The 18,453-nt window shown below is 38.3% G+C and overlaps 1 protein-coding gene across 2 annotated transcripts in view; it reads right to left on the reverse strand.

Moving 5' to 3' along the window:
• Positions 1 to 18,453, reverse strand: part of CCNI (cyclin I) — a 38,914-nt gene continuing 20,461 nt past the window's right edge. The window contains 5 exon segments of one of the 2 annotated variants that reach the window (NM_001083373.1): positions 1 to 1,717; positions 9,390 to 9,620; positions 10,171 to 10,311; positions 10,460 to 10,534; positions 13,306 to 13,434. In NM_001083373.1, the coding sequence (NP_001076842.1) occupies positions 1,274 to 1,717; positions 9,390 to 9,620; positions 10,171 to 10,311; positions 10,460 to 10,534; positions 13,306 to 13,434 (1,020 nt within the window). In that variant the 3' untranslated portion in view covers positions 1 to 1,273. 2 annotated transcript variants of the gene reach the window in all.

Genomic DNA, 18,453 nt, shown 5'->3' on the forward strand with positions numbered 1-18,453 from the left:
TCACATTTAATTCCCCCCTTTATGTTTTATTTTCCGCAAGCATATTAGTATTTTTATCATCTTTTATAGTTGAAATAGCAGTGCTTAACCAATCAAGAATTTGTACCTCTTCACAAGCAGAAAAAAAAGATAAAAAGGTTAAGGACAACATTTATTGCTACCAGTGGCTTTTATCATCAGTACATGGTTCTGACTGCAATACCTTCTTCAGACTGCACAGGGAGCTCAGAATCCAGAAGTCATTAAGAGAAATACAGGTAGGTTGGGGAGGCAGGGGGATTAACTGATCAAGAAATACAAGTAGGCTGGGGAGGCAGGGGGTTAACTGATCAAGAAAAATCCTAATGGCTTAACATAAAACTAGGGTACTGAATTCAGTTAATACATGTTACAGATCCCAATCACAGAGCTGCCCCAACATCTAGAGAGTCTCTCCTGCTGATTATAAATGAGTGAACTGAGCAGTTTAAAAAACCTAACTTTAGCTGTTACGTTTCTTTAGTGAGCACCTCGATATAGTCTTTATCACAAATTTTTATACAAATGTCAAAAATCCTTTCAACAAACCCAAGAGTGTCTTAATCACGTGCCACTTTTAAGCTTCAATTTAAGATAAACAAAAACTGAAAATAATTTTATTTTCAAACTCTAAAAATTGAAAGGAGACAAAAATCAACAATGGTAACAGGGGTCCTTTTTACCACCTGATTCGTATGGGGCAGTTTTGAAGTACCTTTTCCAGATTAATTTGTATTTGAATCATGGATTAAACATGGCTGTCACACTGAAATAATTTGTTCACTAGATTGCTAAAAATAAACTTTGAGGGTTTCCTCATCAACAGGCCATAGATCAACATGCATAAAATTCATTTAGTATTCAAAGAAGCAAGCAAAAGCAAGAAGAAAATTAAATCAGGATTCTGGGACAAGGTTTGCTAGCTAGGAATTTTGGAATTTAAAAAAAAACACTGAGTTTCTGACACAAGGCAATCTACACGTTACATTTTAGCAGAGAAAAGGGTAGAACTGACAAATACTACAAAGGAATTTTTTACTAAAATTTTTTTTGATCTTTAGACTTTTTTTTTTTGGTCTTTAAGTGCTTAAATATTGTTGAATTATAATTAGTCATACAAATCAACTGGGTTTTTTCCTCTGGCTCATTTCAAATCAGCCTGAAAAGATATATACCTTACGTAGCCTATCCTGGTTTTCCATGCTCCCATCCCGAGTCGTCTACCTTAGTTTGCACTTGAAGGTAACTCTTGCAGCTACATGACAGAAACAGGCTGCAGAGGTGGACAAGGAGAAGCCTGTCCCTCTTGCCGTGATAAATCAGTGCCACACACAGAACCCACACTTTCGGAAGCGTTATCTTCGTTATAGAGCCGTTTGATCCCATCGTAGAAGTCGTCCACTTCCATTTCCTCCACTTTGCGTTTGGCAGAGGCATACTTGCACCCATTGGCAGCTGGGAGATGGTGGCAGAAGGCTGCTGGACCTCTGACTGGCACTTCTGGTTTGCTGTTGTCCTTGGAGAAGTCTGGGCCTGGGACAGAGGAGGGGTGTAATCTGAACACTCCTCTGTCACAGGTCACCAGGGTGTGCTTGAGGGGACGGTAGACATAAACGGAATTTAGAGGCAGGGAAGACTGCAGAGTAGAAAGGTGATGTGCCACAAGCTCCCGACAGTGGATCAGCTGGGAGCTATCCATCTGAGCCAGGCGAGAAAGAAAAATAATCAGTGGAGGTGGCTCTGTCCTTTCTGCTAGCCACTTTTTCTCCTCATGCCCCGTCCCCCAAGGCTTCTCTCCTCACATCTTTTACCTCCAACTCATCTAATTCCTCCAGCCTAACCCATCATTTTTAGAATGTGTGTCCAGATCTGTATTTATAATATAAACCACTTTGGAACTTGAATTCTCTATTTGCAATTATATGCTGGACATCTTCATGAAAGTAGAAATTATTCTTTTTTCACTGATATATATCTAACATCTGCTTTTTGTTCAGGCTATCTCCCCTGTCCAGAAGGCCTTTCACCTCACCCTCTTTGCCTCCTCCAACGTCTTTAGTGAAGACCAAAATACAGATGATTAGATATTAATATATATACTCCCTTATATATATATATATTATAAAGATACATATTATATATGTGTGTATCTATATACACAGACACACACACATACATACACATGCTTTCGGCTCTAACAGCAAACAATCTGTCTGGAATGCAGAAGACCCAGGTTCAAGATCCCCTGGAGAAGGAAATGGCAACCCACTCCAGTATTCTTGCCTGGAGAATCCCATGGACAGAGGAGCCTGGTAGGCTACAGTTCATGGGGTTGCAAAGAGTCAGTCACAATTAAGTGACTAACATTCAATGTATAGATAAACAAAATCCATTAAGAATTTAGAGAAGCAGCCAGAGGCAAGAAAAAATTTAAATAAGGGATGGGGAAGGCTGTCTAAGAATTTTTGAACAACTTTTTTTTTTAAACAGAGTAAATGAAAACCTTTCACAAGTTGTATTTCTGTAGCAAATAGCAGGCTTGACAGCACTAGCAAAAAACATTTTTGCTAAGATTTTTGTTTAATGAGGAAGTTTCACTAACTCCTTATCCTTCAGGATAATTCAACTCCTTCTTATCCTTCAGAATAATTCAGGTATCAGTCCTTTTTGAAGCCACCCCTGACTTCCCTTATCCCTCCCAAACCCCAAATCCCAGGATCATCCGTTTTTGTATCAAGCTGTTATCATACTTACCACACTGTGTTAGAATAATCTATTTAACCATTTACGCTTTTCTACTACAGACTATAAGATCCCAAGAGGTAGCCATTGTATCATATTGATTTTTATTTAAGTTTCTAGCACCAATGACTACATGGAAGGCCTTCAAAATCTTGTGATAGAGTCTAATTAAATTAATTAGTCTCTTTCTGCCTTACTTTCCCTACAATTATAGCCTTAGTCAAAATTCCTATACAACACAAATTTAAATTAATTCCTCTATTTAATTCCTCAGCACCCCAAGTGCCTACCAGAAATAATCTACTTCTTTAGTTCGGAATTAAGAAGGCTCTCCACAATCTGACCCAACCTTCTTTTCCTGTCTTGTGTAAGCTGTGTGCTCAGTCATGTCCAACTCTTTGCAACTCCATGGGCTATAGCCCCCAGGCCTCTGTCCACAGAACTTTTCAGGCAAGAATACTGGAGTGGGTTGCCATTTTCTTTTCCAGGGTATCTTCCTGACTCAGGGATCGAACCTGAGTCTCCTGCATTGGCAGGCATATTCTTTACCACTGTGCCACCTGGGAAGCCTTTCCAGTCTTATTTCCTCTTGCTGCTGCTGCTAAGTCGCTTCAGTCGTGTCCAACTCTGTGTGACCCCATAGACAACAGCCCACCAGGCTCCGCCGTCCCTGGGATTCTCCAGCCAAGAACACTGGAGTGGGTTGCCATTTCCTTCTCCAGTGCATGAAAGTGAAAAGTAAAAGTGAAGTCACTCAGTTGTGTCCCACTCTTTGCGACCCCATGGACTGCAGCCTACCAGGCTCCTCTGTCCATGGGATTTTCCAGGCAAAAGAGTACTGGAGTAGGTTGCCATTGCCTTCTCTGTATTTCCTCCTAACATATCCCAATTTATGCTCTGTATTCCTTTCAAACAAACATGCTCTCTACTCTGCACAAATTTTGCCCTTTCTTACTTTACCCTTTTGAAACTGTATTATGTATTCCTTCCAGGTCTGGCTAACTGCCACCACCTCCAGGAAGTCTATCTTGACTAACTACCAGCGATCACTTTCAGGCTGATGTATTCTATAGGTATCTTTGGACATTTCTCAACCAATTCTTATTCATACCTAAAAAACCCTGTAGCACACAGTATGACTTTGCAACACCACAGAGAAAATAAAGGAAAATAACATGCTCTGCAAGAACATATTTGGTGACAAAACTTTTTATCTCTAAATATACTCCTTGCTGGAACTTCCCCTGCAGTCTAGTGTTAAAACTCCACCTTCCAATGCAGGGGGTGACAGTTCAGTCCCTGGTTGGGGAACTAAGGTCCCACATGCTACAGGGTGGTGTGGCCAAAAATTTTTTAAATAATCATAAAATGCATTAAAATAAACTCATTACCTATTACCCAGGAAAGTATACAAAGATGAGAGGCTAGTGTTAGTCATCATGTACAAATGTAACAGTGTCTGAAATTACCAGAAACTACATATGAAAATGACCATTTTTCATATGTATTTTGTTCACCAATTTTTTTCCCCTAGTTTGAAAGGCTCTAGCTAACACCCTAACAGGCAAGATATTATTAACTAGTATTATTTATTTTCTCTTAAAACAAAAAAAGTTATATGATAACTTTCAAGATTATAACTGTAGGCTAAGGCTTATCATGTCCCAGGGATGTGAAACAAGCTAAGCCATGCTAAAAACAGTGGAATGGGACTTCCCTGGTGGTCCAATGGCTAAAAAGACTGTGCAGGAGGCCTGGGTTTGACCCCTGGTGAAGGAAGTATATCCCACATGCTGCAAATAAGACCTAGTGCAGCCAAATTAAAAAACAAAGACAGTGGAACAAAGCACACAGGAGAGGGATGGGGCTTCAGAGTTCTTTAAGGCACCTGGTACTCCAGGCCAGGACCCCACTTCTTCAAATAGCCTCCAAAAGACAGGTAACAGAGAAAAAGGAATTGGGACATGGAAAGAAGACTACAGTGTAAAAAAAATTATGTCTAAAAAGTAAGTACCCAGTTTATTATGTTGTTCTTCAACAAATGAATGACACTAATGGCCGAGAAAAGTAAAAATATCACAAATATTCTAATGCCTTAGTCACTGGGCATAGTATCACAGAAGAAGCCTGAAGAAAAACATGTTTTTCAAGTAAAAAGAAGACTGTGTCACTAAAAACTTTCTCTGTGGAAGTAGTAAGTAAATGTGAGGACTGGCAGAAAACAGGGCTAGAAAGACACTGAAGGTTTTACAAACTGCTACCACCTAATGAAGCTTCGCAAGGTGGTGCAGTGGTAAAGAATCTGCCTGCCAATGCAGGAAACACAAGAGGCGGGTGTGATCCCTGGGTCCGGAAGATCCCTTGGAGTAGGAAACGGCAACCAGCTTCAGTACTGCCATGAAAGTTCCATGGACAGAGGAGCCTGGCAGGCTATATCCAGGGGTCAGAAAGCGTTGAACACAACGGAGCATGCAAGCACACACAGACCATCTAATGATGGTCTACCCAAATTAAATCCTCTGTCCAAAGTAATTCATCAACATAAATTCCTTCTATTGCAACCTGAGTTTGTTCTAAGAAAATAAAATATGGCCCTTGCTAAGATACAGTGGAAGAAACAAAATAAGCATATATACTGGAATTACTGCAACTTTAGACACCAGACAAGTTCTCTAATGAAACTCATAGAATGATTTAAAATGAACATGTTCTAGTTGCAGAGTGTCAAGAGAACATTTATTGTTATTTTTTAGGACGACCATCTCCCTCAAGGGTAACTATTTTCAAGTATCCCTTGCTAGAAAAACAAACAGAACTGTAATTCAGCTTACCAAGGAGGTAAGGCAAATAGCCTTGAACATTTACAGAGCAGACAGCCGAACAGGTTACTGATGGGAAAGGGGGATCGGAATAGCATTATGTAACTGATTCAGATGGACCCAAAGCCCTGAAAACACTAGTGCCATAAGGAGTCAGACTCGAGGCACCTTCAGGAAGGACTAGAAGACCTGGTGGGGAGGGCCTGCTTCTTGAACTCCATACTCTTAACACTACACCACAGAGGTAAACTTATACTTTGACTAGGGACCTTGGTTAGGGACAGGAAGTTAAAGTTAAGTGAAGTTGCTCAGTCGTGTCTGACTCTGCGACCCTGTGGACTGTAGCCCGCCTGGCTCCTCTGTCCATGGGATTCTCCAGGCAAGAATACTGGATTGGGTTGCCATTTCCTTCTCCAGGGGATCTTCCCAACCCAGGGATCAAACCCGGGTCTCCTGCATTGCAGGCAGATGCTTTATCGCTTTAGGGACAGGAAGACCACCAAGCTCATCTGGGGCGATTTAACATCCTGAGATTATCAAGGCAGATGGCATCAATCAGAGGAGAACATGAGTACAGCCACAGAAACAGAACAATGAGAGGAGTAAGAAGAAAGAGGGTTGGCCAGCTCAAAATGATGACCAAAAGGTAGCATAAGAGGTAAGAGGGGTGGTGATGTGGCAGTAGAGTGGGTGAGGAGACTAGAAAAGACAAGAGAAGGCTTGCCTTTCAAACCAAGAAACACTCCCTGTACTTTGTCTGAAGTCCAGAGGGAACACAGGCAGAGCTGCTGACAATGGGGCCCCTCACAGCATGGACGCCTGTGATGGACCAATAGCAGTCCTCTCAAACCACGACACTGGGAAACATGTCAGAAGTAATGTCGGTACCATCTTAGCAATCTGATGCAAGAACTTCCTATACAACAACTAGAAATCCAGGAGGAGTATCTGATATTACTATGGCTTTGTCACAGGTCTAATTACAAAGATACTAGACTTAGTGTTCCTATGTGAACAGAGATGAACTTAGCAAAAATAACTGTCTTAAAGAATAAGGAGCCACTCATATTTGGGCCTGGGGAAGGCAATGGCTACCCACTCCAGTAGTCTTGCCTGGAGAATCCCATGGACAGAGGAGCCTGGCGGGCTACAGTCCATGTGGTTGCAAAGAGTTGGAGACAACTGAGCGACTAAGCACAGATTTGGGCCACTAGGATTTCAGAGAATTGCTAAGACCAAGTCTCAAACTCTCTGAAGTTTTGTGATCTTATGTGTGTTTTTAACTGTCTTCCTCATTATAACTTGACTACTACATGGAGCAGAGACTTTTTTTGGAATCACTGTATCCCCAATACCTTGACCATAGATTTCTCAATAAATGTAACATAACTATATACATATATAAGACAATGGAACAGTGGTTTTCAAACTATGTCCAAACAGCTTATGAAAGAGAAGAGGCCATGTTGAATAGGACTGCATCTGATAGGCTTCTGCCCCAAACACATATTACAAAGTAATACTTTACTATTTAGGATTTGGGAATTGTGCGTGTACAAGATTTGGGGGGAGGCGGGTGAGGAAGAGTTCTATTTCTAAAGAAAACACTGAAAACCACTGGACTACAATCTTCAAGATTTTTATGGTATAGATAAAGCACTGGGGTTTTTCTAGTTTTCTTTACTACCAAGTTTTGTGTGTCTCTGAGAAAATCCCAAGTTCTCTGCGCTGCAGCTATAAAATAAAGAGTTTGAATAATCTGATTTTTAAGAAGGTTCCTTCAAATTCCAAGCTTATAATAATACCTGGGGAGAACAGTTTTGGTGAACACTTTCTTTTAGCACCAGAAGACTTACAATAGAGAATAAGCATATTCTCTAATGTTCTTCAGCAAAGAACAAGCCATCAAAGCTACAGAATATACATGTTATTTACAATATTCTTATTTACGGTTCAAAGCTTGTCCTTTCTCAGTGCTAGTAACTCTTCACATAGCAAATTTTCTCTGCACTAACTTGGAAACAGGCACAGAAACAAAGTCATGGAGGCATTTAGAGCTATGTCCTTCATTCCAATAAAGATGAAAAATGTAGGAGGTTCTCTTAATGTCCCTTCCCCCACTTCCAGAGTCTAATGTAAATGATTAACATTCAATTTCCTTTTCCAACACTCAAGGTAGGCAAAGTAAGTGCTCTGTGTCACACTATTCCCTTAAGTGGTAGTTTTTGATGTTACTTTCTAAAAATTCTCACTAACTAGCAACTATCTCCCAGGGTTTATTTTCATTATAGCATTATTTCAATAGAAAAAAACATTTCTCAATTATTTCAATGTAACAAATGCAAGTAAAAGAAGGTATCTCCTTGTGTATGGAGAAACAGCCTGTATTACACTAATATCATGGGTCCCAGGGAAGGAGAACAAGCTGGGCTATGCTAAAGCAGAATAAAACACAGCTAAGAGGAATAGAGCTCTAGTTGATATATTGCTCTATTATCATCATTCTTTTTATGAAAAGATAGCTCTTCTCTGCTCACAAACTAAAGCATGCAATTCTCAGAGCCGAGAGGCTGCCCTAAAGTATATTTTATATGTCTGCTAACTTTTTTTTGGTCTGTTAGCTTTTACAGCTTGTATCTATCAACTGTTACTGTCTTACAAAATACCAAATTCAAGTATTATTCTCATTTTTATTTTATAGAATTCTTTAATAAGTTTTATCAACTCAAAGATTGCAGCTGTTTGCTGAAGTTGGTTTTTATATTACATAATGTTTTTATGCTCAGAATTTAGCAGTCTCTTCTCTAAATAAAATTTAATAAAACAAATCAGAATAACTATTGCCAAATGAGAATAAACAGGGACATATAAAAGGAAAAGTAGGCTCAAAAGTCTTATTAGGGACTCATTTGGCTAAGGGGTATGGTTTGCAGCAGATCTAAACTCGTAGGTTCCATTTAATGCCATGAACAGAACCAGTAAGGATCCTCTCCAAATAGTTGCTAACAGAGTAACCATTATTAACTTTTCATTTGAATTTCAAATTTTCATTTGAATGAGAATTTTCTCCACTAAATTTTTAGTTTTTATATAGATAGTTGATAAAAATTTAACCAACCTCAAACATTTTATATCAATTTGCAGATAAAGCTACTCACCAACCTTAGGCAACTACTTCAGAAAGTCCTGGAACTTCAGGAATATACTTTCTATTTGCCAAGTACTTCCTTCTCTAGCCAACAATAAATTATCTGCTTGTCTAAAAAGCAACTTCTTGCGGTTTATGTTTTTGCCTTATCTTTTAAAAAAAATAAGTTAACTACAGAAGTACTGTAATGAAGCCTAATAGGTAGTAAGGTTCTTCATACAAAATCAATGGAGACTATATTAGCAAGAATCTTAGTTATCTTTTAAGATTAAGATTTTCAGCAACCTAGAAGGTTAGATGGTTAGACAGCATCACCGACTCAGTGGACATGAATTCTGAGCAAACTCCAGGAGATAGTGAAGGACAGGAAAGCCTAGTGCTGCAATCCATGGGGTTGCAAAGAAGTTGGACATGACTTAGTGACTAAACAACCACCACCAGCTAGAGGAGGGATGAAAAGAATCGAGAAAATACTGTCTAGGCTTTAAAAGAGAAAAAAAGACGTCTAACCTATACATTTAAAGTGTGTAATAATACTTCGTCTGCCCTTAAAAATAAGCTGCCATTACAAGGTTAAAAATATCTTACTTTTATAACTATCTGCTAACCCTATTTTCCCAGTAAGAGACAAATGAATGCCATTTAATTAGACTGACACCTACCTGTGCTTTCTGAAGCAGTTCAATTGTAAGAGGAAGCCAATCAGGAATGAGTTTCTCCATTTCCAGACTAACCATCGCCAGGGCAAGCATGGATCCTTTGAACTGCAGAAGTTGGCTGCAGGCCATACAGTGAAGTAATTGCTTGGTAAGGAATGCCAAATGTTGAGATGGGCTCAGACTGGGCAAACTAAAAAGTAACTGAGGCCTAGTTGACACTGCAATGGCATGGAACTAAAAAAAAAAAAAATTAAAATTAAATCACAAGAACATCATTCTAGTTACTTAAATGTCTAGATAAGCTATGTACAGAAGTTCATGTAATCTCAGGTATTACTCAATTTCTAAGTTTGCAATTTTAGCTTCAGTGATTTGACATATATCTTAATTTCTACTTTTTCCTTGGCTAACTGCAGTAATTTTCCTTTTCCTAAAAATCAGAACAACAAAAAAAAGGACTTCGCTGGTGACTCAGGGGTAAAGTATCTGCCTGCCAATACAGGAGACATGGGTTTGATCTCTGGGAAGATCCCACATGCTGTAAAAGCAACTAAGCCCGTGCAGCAGAACTACTGAGCCTGTGCTCTAGAGTCCAGGAGCCACAACTACTGAGCCCACACGCTCTACAGCCCCTGCTCCCCAAAACTAGAGAAAAGCTGAAGCAACAACAAAGACTCAGTGCAGCTCCCCGTCCCCGCCAAAAGAGTGGGCAATCTACTTTTCAAGTTACTAAAACAGGACTATATACTCAAGTAGGAAATTGAAAGACTTCAGGTGAATTTACAATGTGAAGAAAATCCAATGGTGTGGCTGTGTGAAGATCCCAATTCAACTTATCCAGAATAATTCTCTCCATCCGCAGAATTTCAGAAGAAGAACAGCCACAGAAACTGTCTCTTGCCAACACCTTCAGTACTGGGATTCTCTAGACAAAGCAAAAGGGGAGGAGGCAGGGAGGGCAGGACAGAAAAAAATTAACTCGTTTTTTCAGTTTTTGTTTTGGTAAACAGAAAACAAGCTAATAAACGGATAAAACTTTCAACAAAGAGACATGACTAATCTTGAAAAGTTACCTCGTCTTCCTCAACCGTCTTGGCAGCCAGGAAAAAACAGCTGATTGCAATACAACTCAGGTATTTTGGGTGGGCCTAAAACAAGGAAGAGAGAAAAAACAACTTCAGTGATTTGTCAAAAAGTTAAAAAGAGTTTATTTTTGGAAACTAGATATGCAGACGAGGCAAGTATGCACACAACCCTGTGGAATTCAAATTAATCTGGCTTTCATTCACTGCTTTCTAGGATCAGAGATAACTTATAACCCCAGCCATATTACACACTCTACGGAAATACTAAGATCATTCTCTTCCAAGTTCAACCAATGCTAGTTAGCCAAAGCTAATTTCTATCCATCAGAGGTGAGCTTGATTTTAGAAGACATTTTTTTACTTATAAAATTCCCCCAATTAAAAATATATTTGTGTATTTTTAAAGCTGGTTTTATTTTATCTGTCATATCAGTTAAGATTAACATACAAGATGTTAGGGGAATTAAGAAAGGAATATAAAATGAAGGCTATTATATTGCATACTTTACAAAGTGACATGCTAGCAAATTTTCTAATTAAACGTTCACCCAAAAAATTATATATTCAAATCCATGATAAGAATGAAAGGCTCCTAAATATATACAGAATCAATCACGGTGGGGAAAATCTTTCTTAGATTTGACACCCTTAGGAGGGCTCGAGTTTGCCTGTTTTCCGTATCTATAATAACTTTCTACCCAACTGGTAGAGTAAGAGTTTGCCAATTCAGTTTTAAATAATCAGGACAGGGATTTCCCTAGAGGTCCGGTGATTAGGATTTGGTGCCTTCACTGCCGTGTCCTGGGTTCAATCCCTGGTTGGGTTACTAAGATCCCACAGCTATATGCTGTGGCCAAATGAATAATCATGATAGTTTAGCCTTGATTAATTATTTAATAAATAGGCCAGTCAATAACCAATGCCTCAATGGAAGTAGCATACAGTCTAGGAATCTTCCATCCCTCTTCCTGTATAAGAAATAAAGGGTTGGTTGCTCAGTCATGTCTGACTCTTTGCACCCCATGGACTGTAGTCCACCAGGATCCTCTGTCCATGGAATTCTCCAGGGAAGAATACTGGAGTGGGTTGCCATTCCCTTCTCTATGGCATCTTCCCGACCTGGGATCGAACCCAGGTCTCCTGCATTGCAAGCAGATTCTTCACCATTTGAACCACCAAGGAAGCCCATATGAGAAATAAAAGCCAGTTCAATTCTATCAATATTTTAAAGTAATCATTAATATTAATCAGAATATTATGTTTAGAAAACATTGCCATAAATATTATATCTTGCTTTACAGATGAGAAAACAGTCTCAGAGGTTAACAGAGATACCACAAGTGATCCAGAAAGTGAAGTCAGATCTTGTGGCTCTGACAGTTTTTCAGGTTCTCTTATTTCTCCCTGTGTAACAACGTATCAACTCCATATCCTTGAGGAAATCAGAGTTCATTACAGACAGTCCAACAGTTAGCAACTCTGGGTAGGCAATGAAATCCCCAAAACAAGGGCACCAAGAGTAAACTTAGTACTGTAAAGAACCCCAACAGCAAATATGTGGGGTTTTTTTTGTTTAAACAGACAGTAATTTTCAATCCTGGATGTACATCAGAATCATCTATGTAGTTTCTTTATTTAAATAAAAATGTTCAGATTTCACCTACTAGAGATTCAGATTTAGTAGGTCTGGGATAAGGTTCAAGGTCTGTACTTTTAAAGTTCATAGCACCTTTTTCTGCACAGCTAGACTTGAGGCTCCATTCTTGTTGCAATCCTTTTATGGTCTGCTTTAAGCACCTTTAAACTATGAATACATTTTAAATTAATTGTTTCAATATAGATTAGCCATCTCTAAGTAAGCATCTGATGCTAGTAACATCAGGCCCCATGGTATCTTTCTCTGTGAAAGGGAGCTTAGCTACAGCAGGGGAACAGGGAGAGGGGAGGAGGACTTGATGCTGAAATAACTGTTGGCATCCCAGTTAACCCAGACTTCAGGCAATTAGGATCATCATAATTTAAGTCTCTCAAAAGTAGAAGTCTGAAACATAAAAAGGTAACTGAGTGGCCATCCAAATTCTTCCATTCCATAATTCTTTGGCTTCTATTTGTTATACCAAATAACAAAAAATACAGTACCCTCAGCACTGAACTCATAGTTCCTGCAACATATATATATTCCTAGGGATACAAACGATAACTGAATTGCTTTTTTGTTTCATGTCTTGCTATTGAATAAATGTTGACTTTCTGCTTTAGATCTGCTAAGGGCCTCCATGACTGATTTCACATCATATAACCAATGATATACCAATAGGGATAACATAAAACTTATTTGTAATACTGCCACTGAACAAAAAAACACCAAAGTTATGTAAAACAGTTCAGTTTTCATCTTGTTATACTCCAAATGTATGCTGCTAGAAAGTACTTATATGCTGTTCAGAAAACTACAAAAAAGAGATTCAATAAATAAGTAGTGACAGAAAAATATGCAATAGGCTTATTGTACTTTTCTAGTCTGATTCACTATTCACAACTAGTATTCAACGTGTTAAAAAGATGACTAAACTTTCTACTAATGCTATAAAAGAAAGACATAAATTTCATTGGTTAAATATAAGCTATGAATACTTACAGAATATAATCGGAAACATTTCTGAAGACTTAAAGCAATAATAGAAGACATCATGTCTTCTTACAGATATATATCTTATCTTTAAGAAGGTTTTCCATTCCTTTCCACCTTGTAGAATATTCTACTAATTGCCCCTGGTGCGGCATATAAACCATTAAAACAGAAGTTGTATGTAAGTATATTCTAGAATATTTACCTTTACAGTAGCTAAGAACCTGTCCAAAAGACTGCTAGCCAGAGCAAATGTTTCTGGGTAAAGGTTGAATTGGTACTTGAGTTTGGCCAGCCACTGAATCACTTCATCTCTCTGCGATGGAGAAACATTCTATAAGGGAACAATTAAAAAATAAAAGAGAATAAGTTTCAAGTTATCATCAAGATATATTTGCAATTCTCACTTATAAAAGGTTAGCAAATGCTATGGAATATGTGTTTACATGTTAGAAAATGTTTCTAAGTTTATTCAAAATCTAACAAACTTGAGATAAAGGAAGATAAAACCTTATGTATTAGTTGCTGTGCTGTGCTTAGTCGCTCAGTCATGTCTGACTTTTTGTGACCCCGTGGACTGTAGCCAGCCAGGCTCCTCTGTCCATGGGATTCTCCAAGCAAGAATACCGGAGTGGGTTGCCATGCCCTCCTCCAGGGGATCTTCCCAACCCAGGTCTCCTGCATTGCAGGTGGATTCTGAGCCACCAGCGAAGCTACGTAGATGCTAGATACTTCTCCAGCAGAACAACCTACATATCTCCAGACATTTCCAAATGTCGCCTGGTGAGCACAACTGGCCCCAGTTAAGAACCCTATGCTGATATAACACAGTAATCAATATCTCAATCAGCTAAAAAAGGGTATCAACTTTCGGGTGATACAGCTCACTTTAAATTACTTTACAAATATATACCCTTCTGCTACTTTGGTAAATAAATAACTGAGTCATTCACACAGTTTTTAAAGTAAATGAAGCATTGCTCTTTTTTAATGTGAAATCAGAGAATTAAAAATGTCCCAAGTACTTCTTTTCTCAATCTATCATTTAAGTCATTCCAGTATAACTATAGAAAATATAAAACTCGTGTAACTTGGCTATGGAGTACAAAGTTGACTTAGTTACTATCAGAGTCATAACAAAGCAAATATCTTTATTTTATCTTCAGCTTTTCAAAAGCAAACAACATGTAAACGATGGGAAGAGTGAAATGGTTCCTCACAAAATGAAGAAAATGTTTGTAAATCATATATCTAATTAGGTACTTATATCTAGAATATGCAAAGACTCCTGAGAGTTTAACAGAGACAGAACCCAAATTTTAAAATGAGCAAAGGGTCTAAATAGATATTTCTCCAAAGAAAATACACAAGTCGCCAATGAGCACTTGAAAAGATGCTCAACATTATTACATATCAGGGAAATGCAAATCAAAATCAAAAGGCAGTATCTCCTCTCACCCACAAAAATGACTACAATAAAAAAAATTAGTAACAACAAATTCTGGCAAGGATACGGAGAAATTAGAATCCTCATTCATTCACCTACTAAGAATGAAAGATGGTACGGTTACTTCAGAAAACAATCTAGCAGCTCCTCAGAAGTTTAAACACAGAATTATCATATGACCCAGGAATTCCACTCCTAGGCATATACAAAAAAGATTTTAAAACAAGTATTCAAACAAGTATTTGTACACTAATGTTCACAAGTATTTGTACACTAACGTTTACAACAGTAACTATTCATAATAGTTAAGAGGCAGAAACAACCCAAATGCCCATCAACTGATAAATGGATATAAATAAAGTGTGATATATCCATACTATGAAATTTATTCATCAACAAAAAAGAATGAAGTGCTGGGATTTTCCTGGTAGTCCAGTGGCTAAAACGTTGAGCTCCCAGTGCAAGAGCCCAAGTTCAATTCCTGGTTAGGGAACTAGATCCCACATGCTGCAACTAAGATCTCACATGCTACAACTAAGACCTGGAGCAGTCAAATTAAATAAATAAATATATTTTTTTAAAAAACAGAATGAAGTACAGTCATGCCATAACATGGAAGACCCTTGAAAACAATATGTTAAGTGAAAGAAGACAGTCACAACAGACCATGTATTATATGATCATGTTTATATGTAATGTCCAGAGTACACAAGTCTATAGAGATGAGCAAAATAAAGGACAGAAATGGTATGGACCTAACAGAAGCAGAAGATATTAAGAAGAGGTGGCAAGAATACACAGAAGAACTGTACAAAAAAGATCTTCACGACCCAGATAATGATGATGGTGTGATCACTGACCTAGGGCCAGACATCCTGGAAGGTGAAGTCAAGTGGGCCTTAGGAACCATCACTATGAACAAAGCTAGTGGAGGTGATGGAATTCCAGCTGAGCCATTTCAAATCTGAAAAGATGATGCTGTGAAAGTGCTGCACTCGATATGCCAGCAAATTTGAAAACTCAGCAGTGGCCACAGGACTGGAAAAGGTCAGTTTTCACTCCAATCCCAAAGGCAATGCCAAAGAATGTTCAAACTACTGCACAATTGCACTCATTTCACATGCTATCAAAGTAATGCTCAAAATTCTCCAAGCCAGGCTTCAACAGTATGTGAACTGAGAAGTTCCAGATGTTCAAGCTGGATTTAAAAATGGCAGAGGAATCAGAGATCAAATTGCTAACATCCACTGGATCATAGAAAAAGCAAGAGAATTCCAGAATACCTAACTTTTGCTTCATTGAATATGCCAAAGTCTTTGACTGTGTGGATCACAACAAACTGTGGAAAATTCTTAAAGAGATAGGAATACCAGACCACCTTATACCCCTCCTGAGAAACATGTATGCAGGTCAAGAAGCAGCACTTAGAACCGGATATGGAACAACGGTTCCAAATTGGGAAAGGAGAACGTCAAGGCTACCGTCACCCTGTTTATTTAACTTATATGCAGAGTACATCATGCGAAATGCCAGGCTGGATAAAGCACAAGCTGGAATCCAAACTGCCAGGAGAAATATCAATAACCTCAGATATGCAGAAGACACCACCCTAATGGCAGAAAGCAAAGAGGAAGTGAAGAGCCTCTTGATGAAAGTGAAAGAGGAGAGTGAAAAAGTTGGCTTAAAACTCAACATTCAACAAACTAAGATTATGGTACCCGGATTCATCACTTCATGGCAAATAGATGGGGAAACAATGAAAACAATGACAGACTATTTTCTTGGGCTGCAAAATCACTGCAGATGGTGACTGCAGCCATGAAATTAAAAGACGCTTGCTCCTTGGAAGAAAAGCTATGACTAACTTAGATAGCATCTTCAAAAGCAGAGACATTATTTTGCCAACAAAGGTCCATATAGTCAAAGCTAAGGTTTTTCCAATGGTCATATATGAATATAAGAGTAGGACCATAAAGAAGGCTGATCACCTAAGAATTGATTGTTTTGAACTGCAGTGTACTAGTTACAGCATTTAATAGAAATCAATATCCAGTATTCTCTTATTTATTAAATAAAATTTTCACGATGTCATCACACCACAAATCTATATAATCAAATTAAGGTTTTAAAGTTTAGGTAACATTGTTACAAACTATAGTAATTTTGGAATTAAGTTTTCTCAATTCCTGAGAATAAGAAAATTTAGTAAGAATAAGAGAATTTCTTTCTAAGGCAGCAAACAGACATTAAACTATCTTAAATGGGCCATGATAACAGATTGATAGTCCATTAAAAACAAAACTAAACTCAACAGGAATAAATGAAAAATACCAGGGACAAAAGATGAATATACATTTAAAGATGAAAGGATACTGAAGGGGAAATGAATCTGAATTTATCATTAGAGATTACTATACAAACACTATTATCATTTTAATCTTCCTACATATTATTTTTAAGTTTTGGATTCAGGCTTAATTTTCAAAAGGTACATACTTTAAAGCAATATTTATTTACTCTTCAGTTTTATAGGAACCATAAAAACAAAACAAACCTAGTAATACTTAATTTACTACTAATAAATAGAACAGATATACATAAGTACTGCTGCTGCTGCTAAGCTGCGTCCGTCGTGTCCGACTCTGTGCGACCCCACAGACGGCAGCCACCAGGCTCCGCCGTCCCTGGGATCCTCCAGGCAAAAACACTGGAGTGGGTAAGTATTGCTGTCAGGTAAACACACAAAAGTACAGAAATGGCTCCGTGATTAGTGGAAAAGACCATTTTCAATAAGTGAAGGTTCCAGACAAGTAAAGGTTTAACCTAAGCACTGCAGGATTCACCATCATAACCATTTTGGATGGAAATCTCTTTAAAAATATATTATTCATCTCATTCCTCAGAAAGCACAGAGACCACAGCTTAAACCTTTTTCCTGATCACTCAGAGTCAACTTTATGAAATTAATTCCTCTATCACAGAGAGATGCATTAAGAGTTATTAAAGTATGAAAGGCTGTACATCTTGACAGTGGATCTCCTCAAATAGGCACTTCAGCTAGAATTCCTTCTCTCCTTCCTCTTGGTTTTCTTTAGCGTTGCAAGACAGTGCCAGGTGCTCCTTGTAACCTCTGATAGTGCACTGGCCAGTTTCCTTTATTCCAACTCCTCTGTCAATTTTCAGCTTTGACCCCAAAAGTAAAGTATTTCTTTGTGGCCAAACCAACTAATCACACATACATAATTTTTATATTTAGCTCTAAACTCAGTTATCACTGGCATTTATGATGGTTAGCTGCCATATATATTTGCCTCCTGGTCAATTCCTTTTGTTATATAAAAACTGACTCTAGAATACTACACAAGAAATACTGACAAGAAAATGAGACAAAGATGGTTTACAACCTTTTATATTAATATCTCACCACCAAAGTGGTGTTAAGACTATGAACAATAATTTGAAAACATCTGATACTCAAGACATTTAACTCAGTTCATAATAATGAACATTAAGTGTGGATCATACAACAGGCCATGGGAATACAATGAAGAATGACAATCTCCCTGTTTGAACTTTAAAGCAAAGCCTCATGATGAGGCAAACAATCAGAAATCATTAATAAAACACGGTAACGTGAGAACAGAGGTATGCACAGGGTGAGGGGGGACACTGGAAGGGCGCCTGGCCCAGTGTGGGTGCAGGACAAAAGGCTCTAAGAGAAGACAGCAACTACCTTGTGTCTTAAGAGTGAGGGCAGGCGGTGATCACTCACAAGGCAAGGAAAAGAACTAAGTATTTTAAACCTGTGAACTTTACTCTGAAGGACAGGACTGATGTCAACCTGGAGTCAACTAATGTCAACAGGACTAATGTCAACACAATAACCTAGTGTTAAGCTCCTCAGAT

Source organism: Bos taurus, chromosome 6 (genome assembly GCF_002263795.3).
Source record: "Bos taurus isolate L1 Dominette 01449 registration number 42190680 breed Hereford chromosome 6, ARS-UCD2.0, whole genome shotgun sequence".
In the NCBI taxonomy this organism is placed as follows: domain Eukaryota; kingdom Metazoa; phylum Chordata; class Mammalia; order Artiodactyla; family Bovidae; genus Bos; species Bos taurus.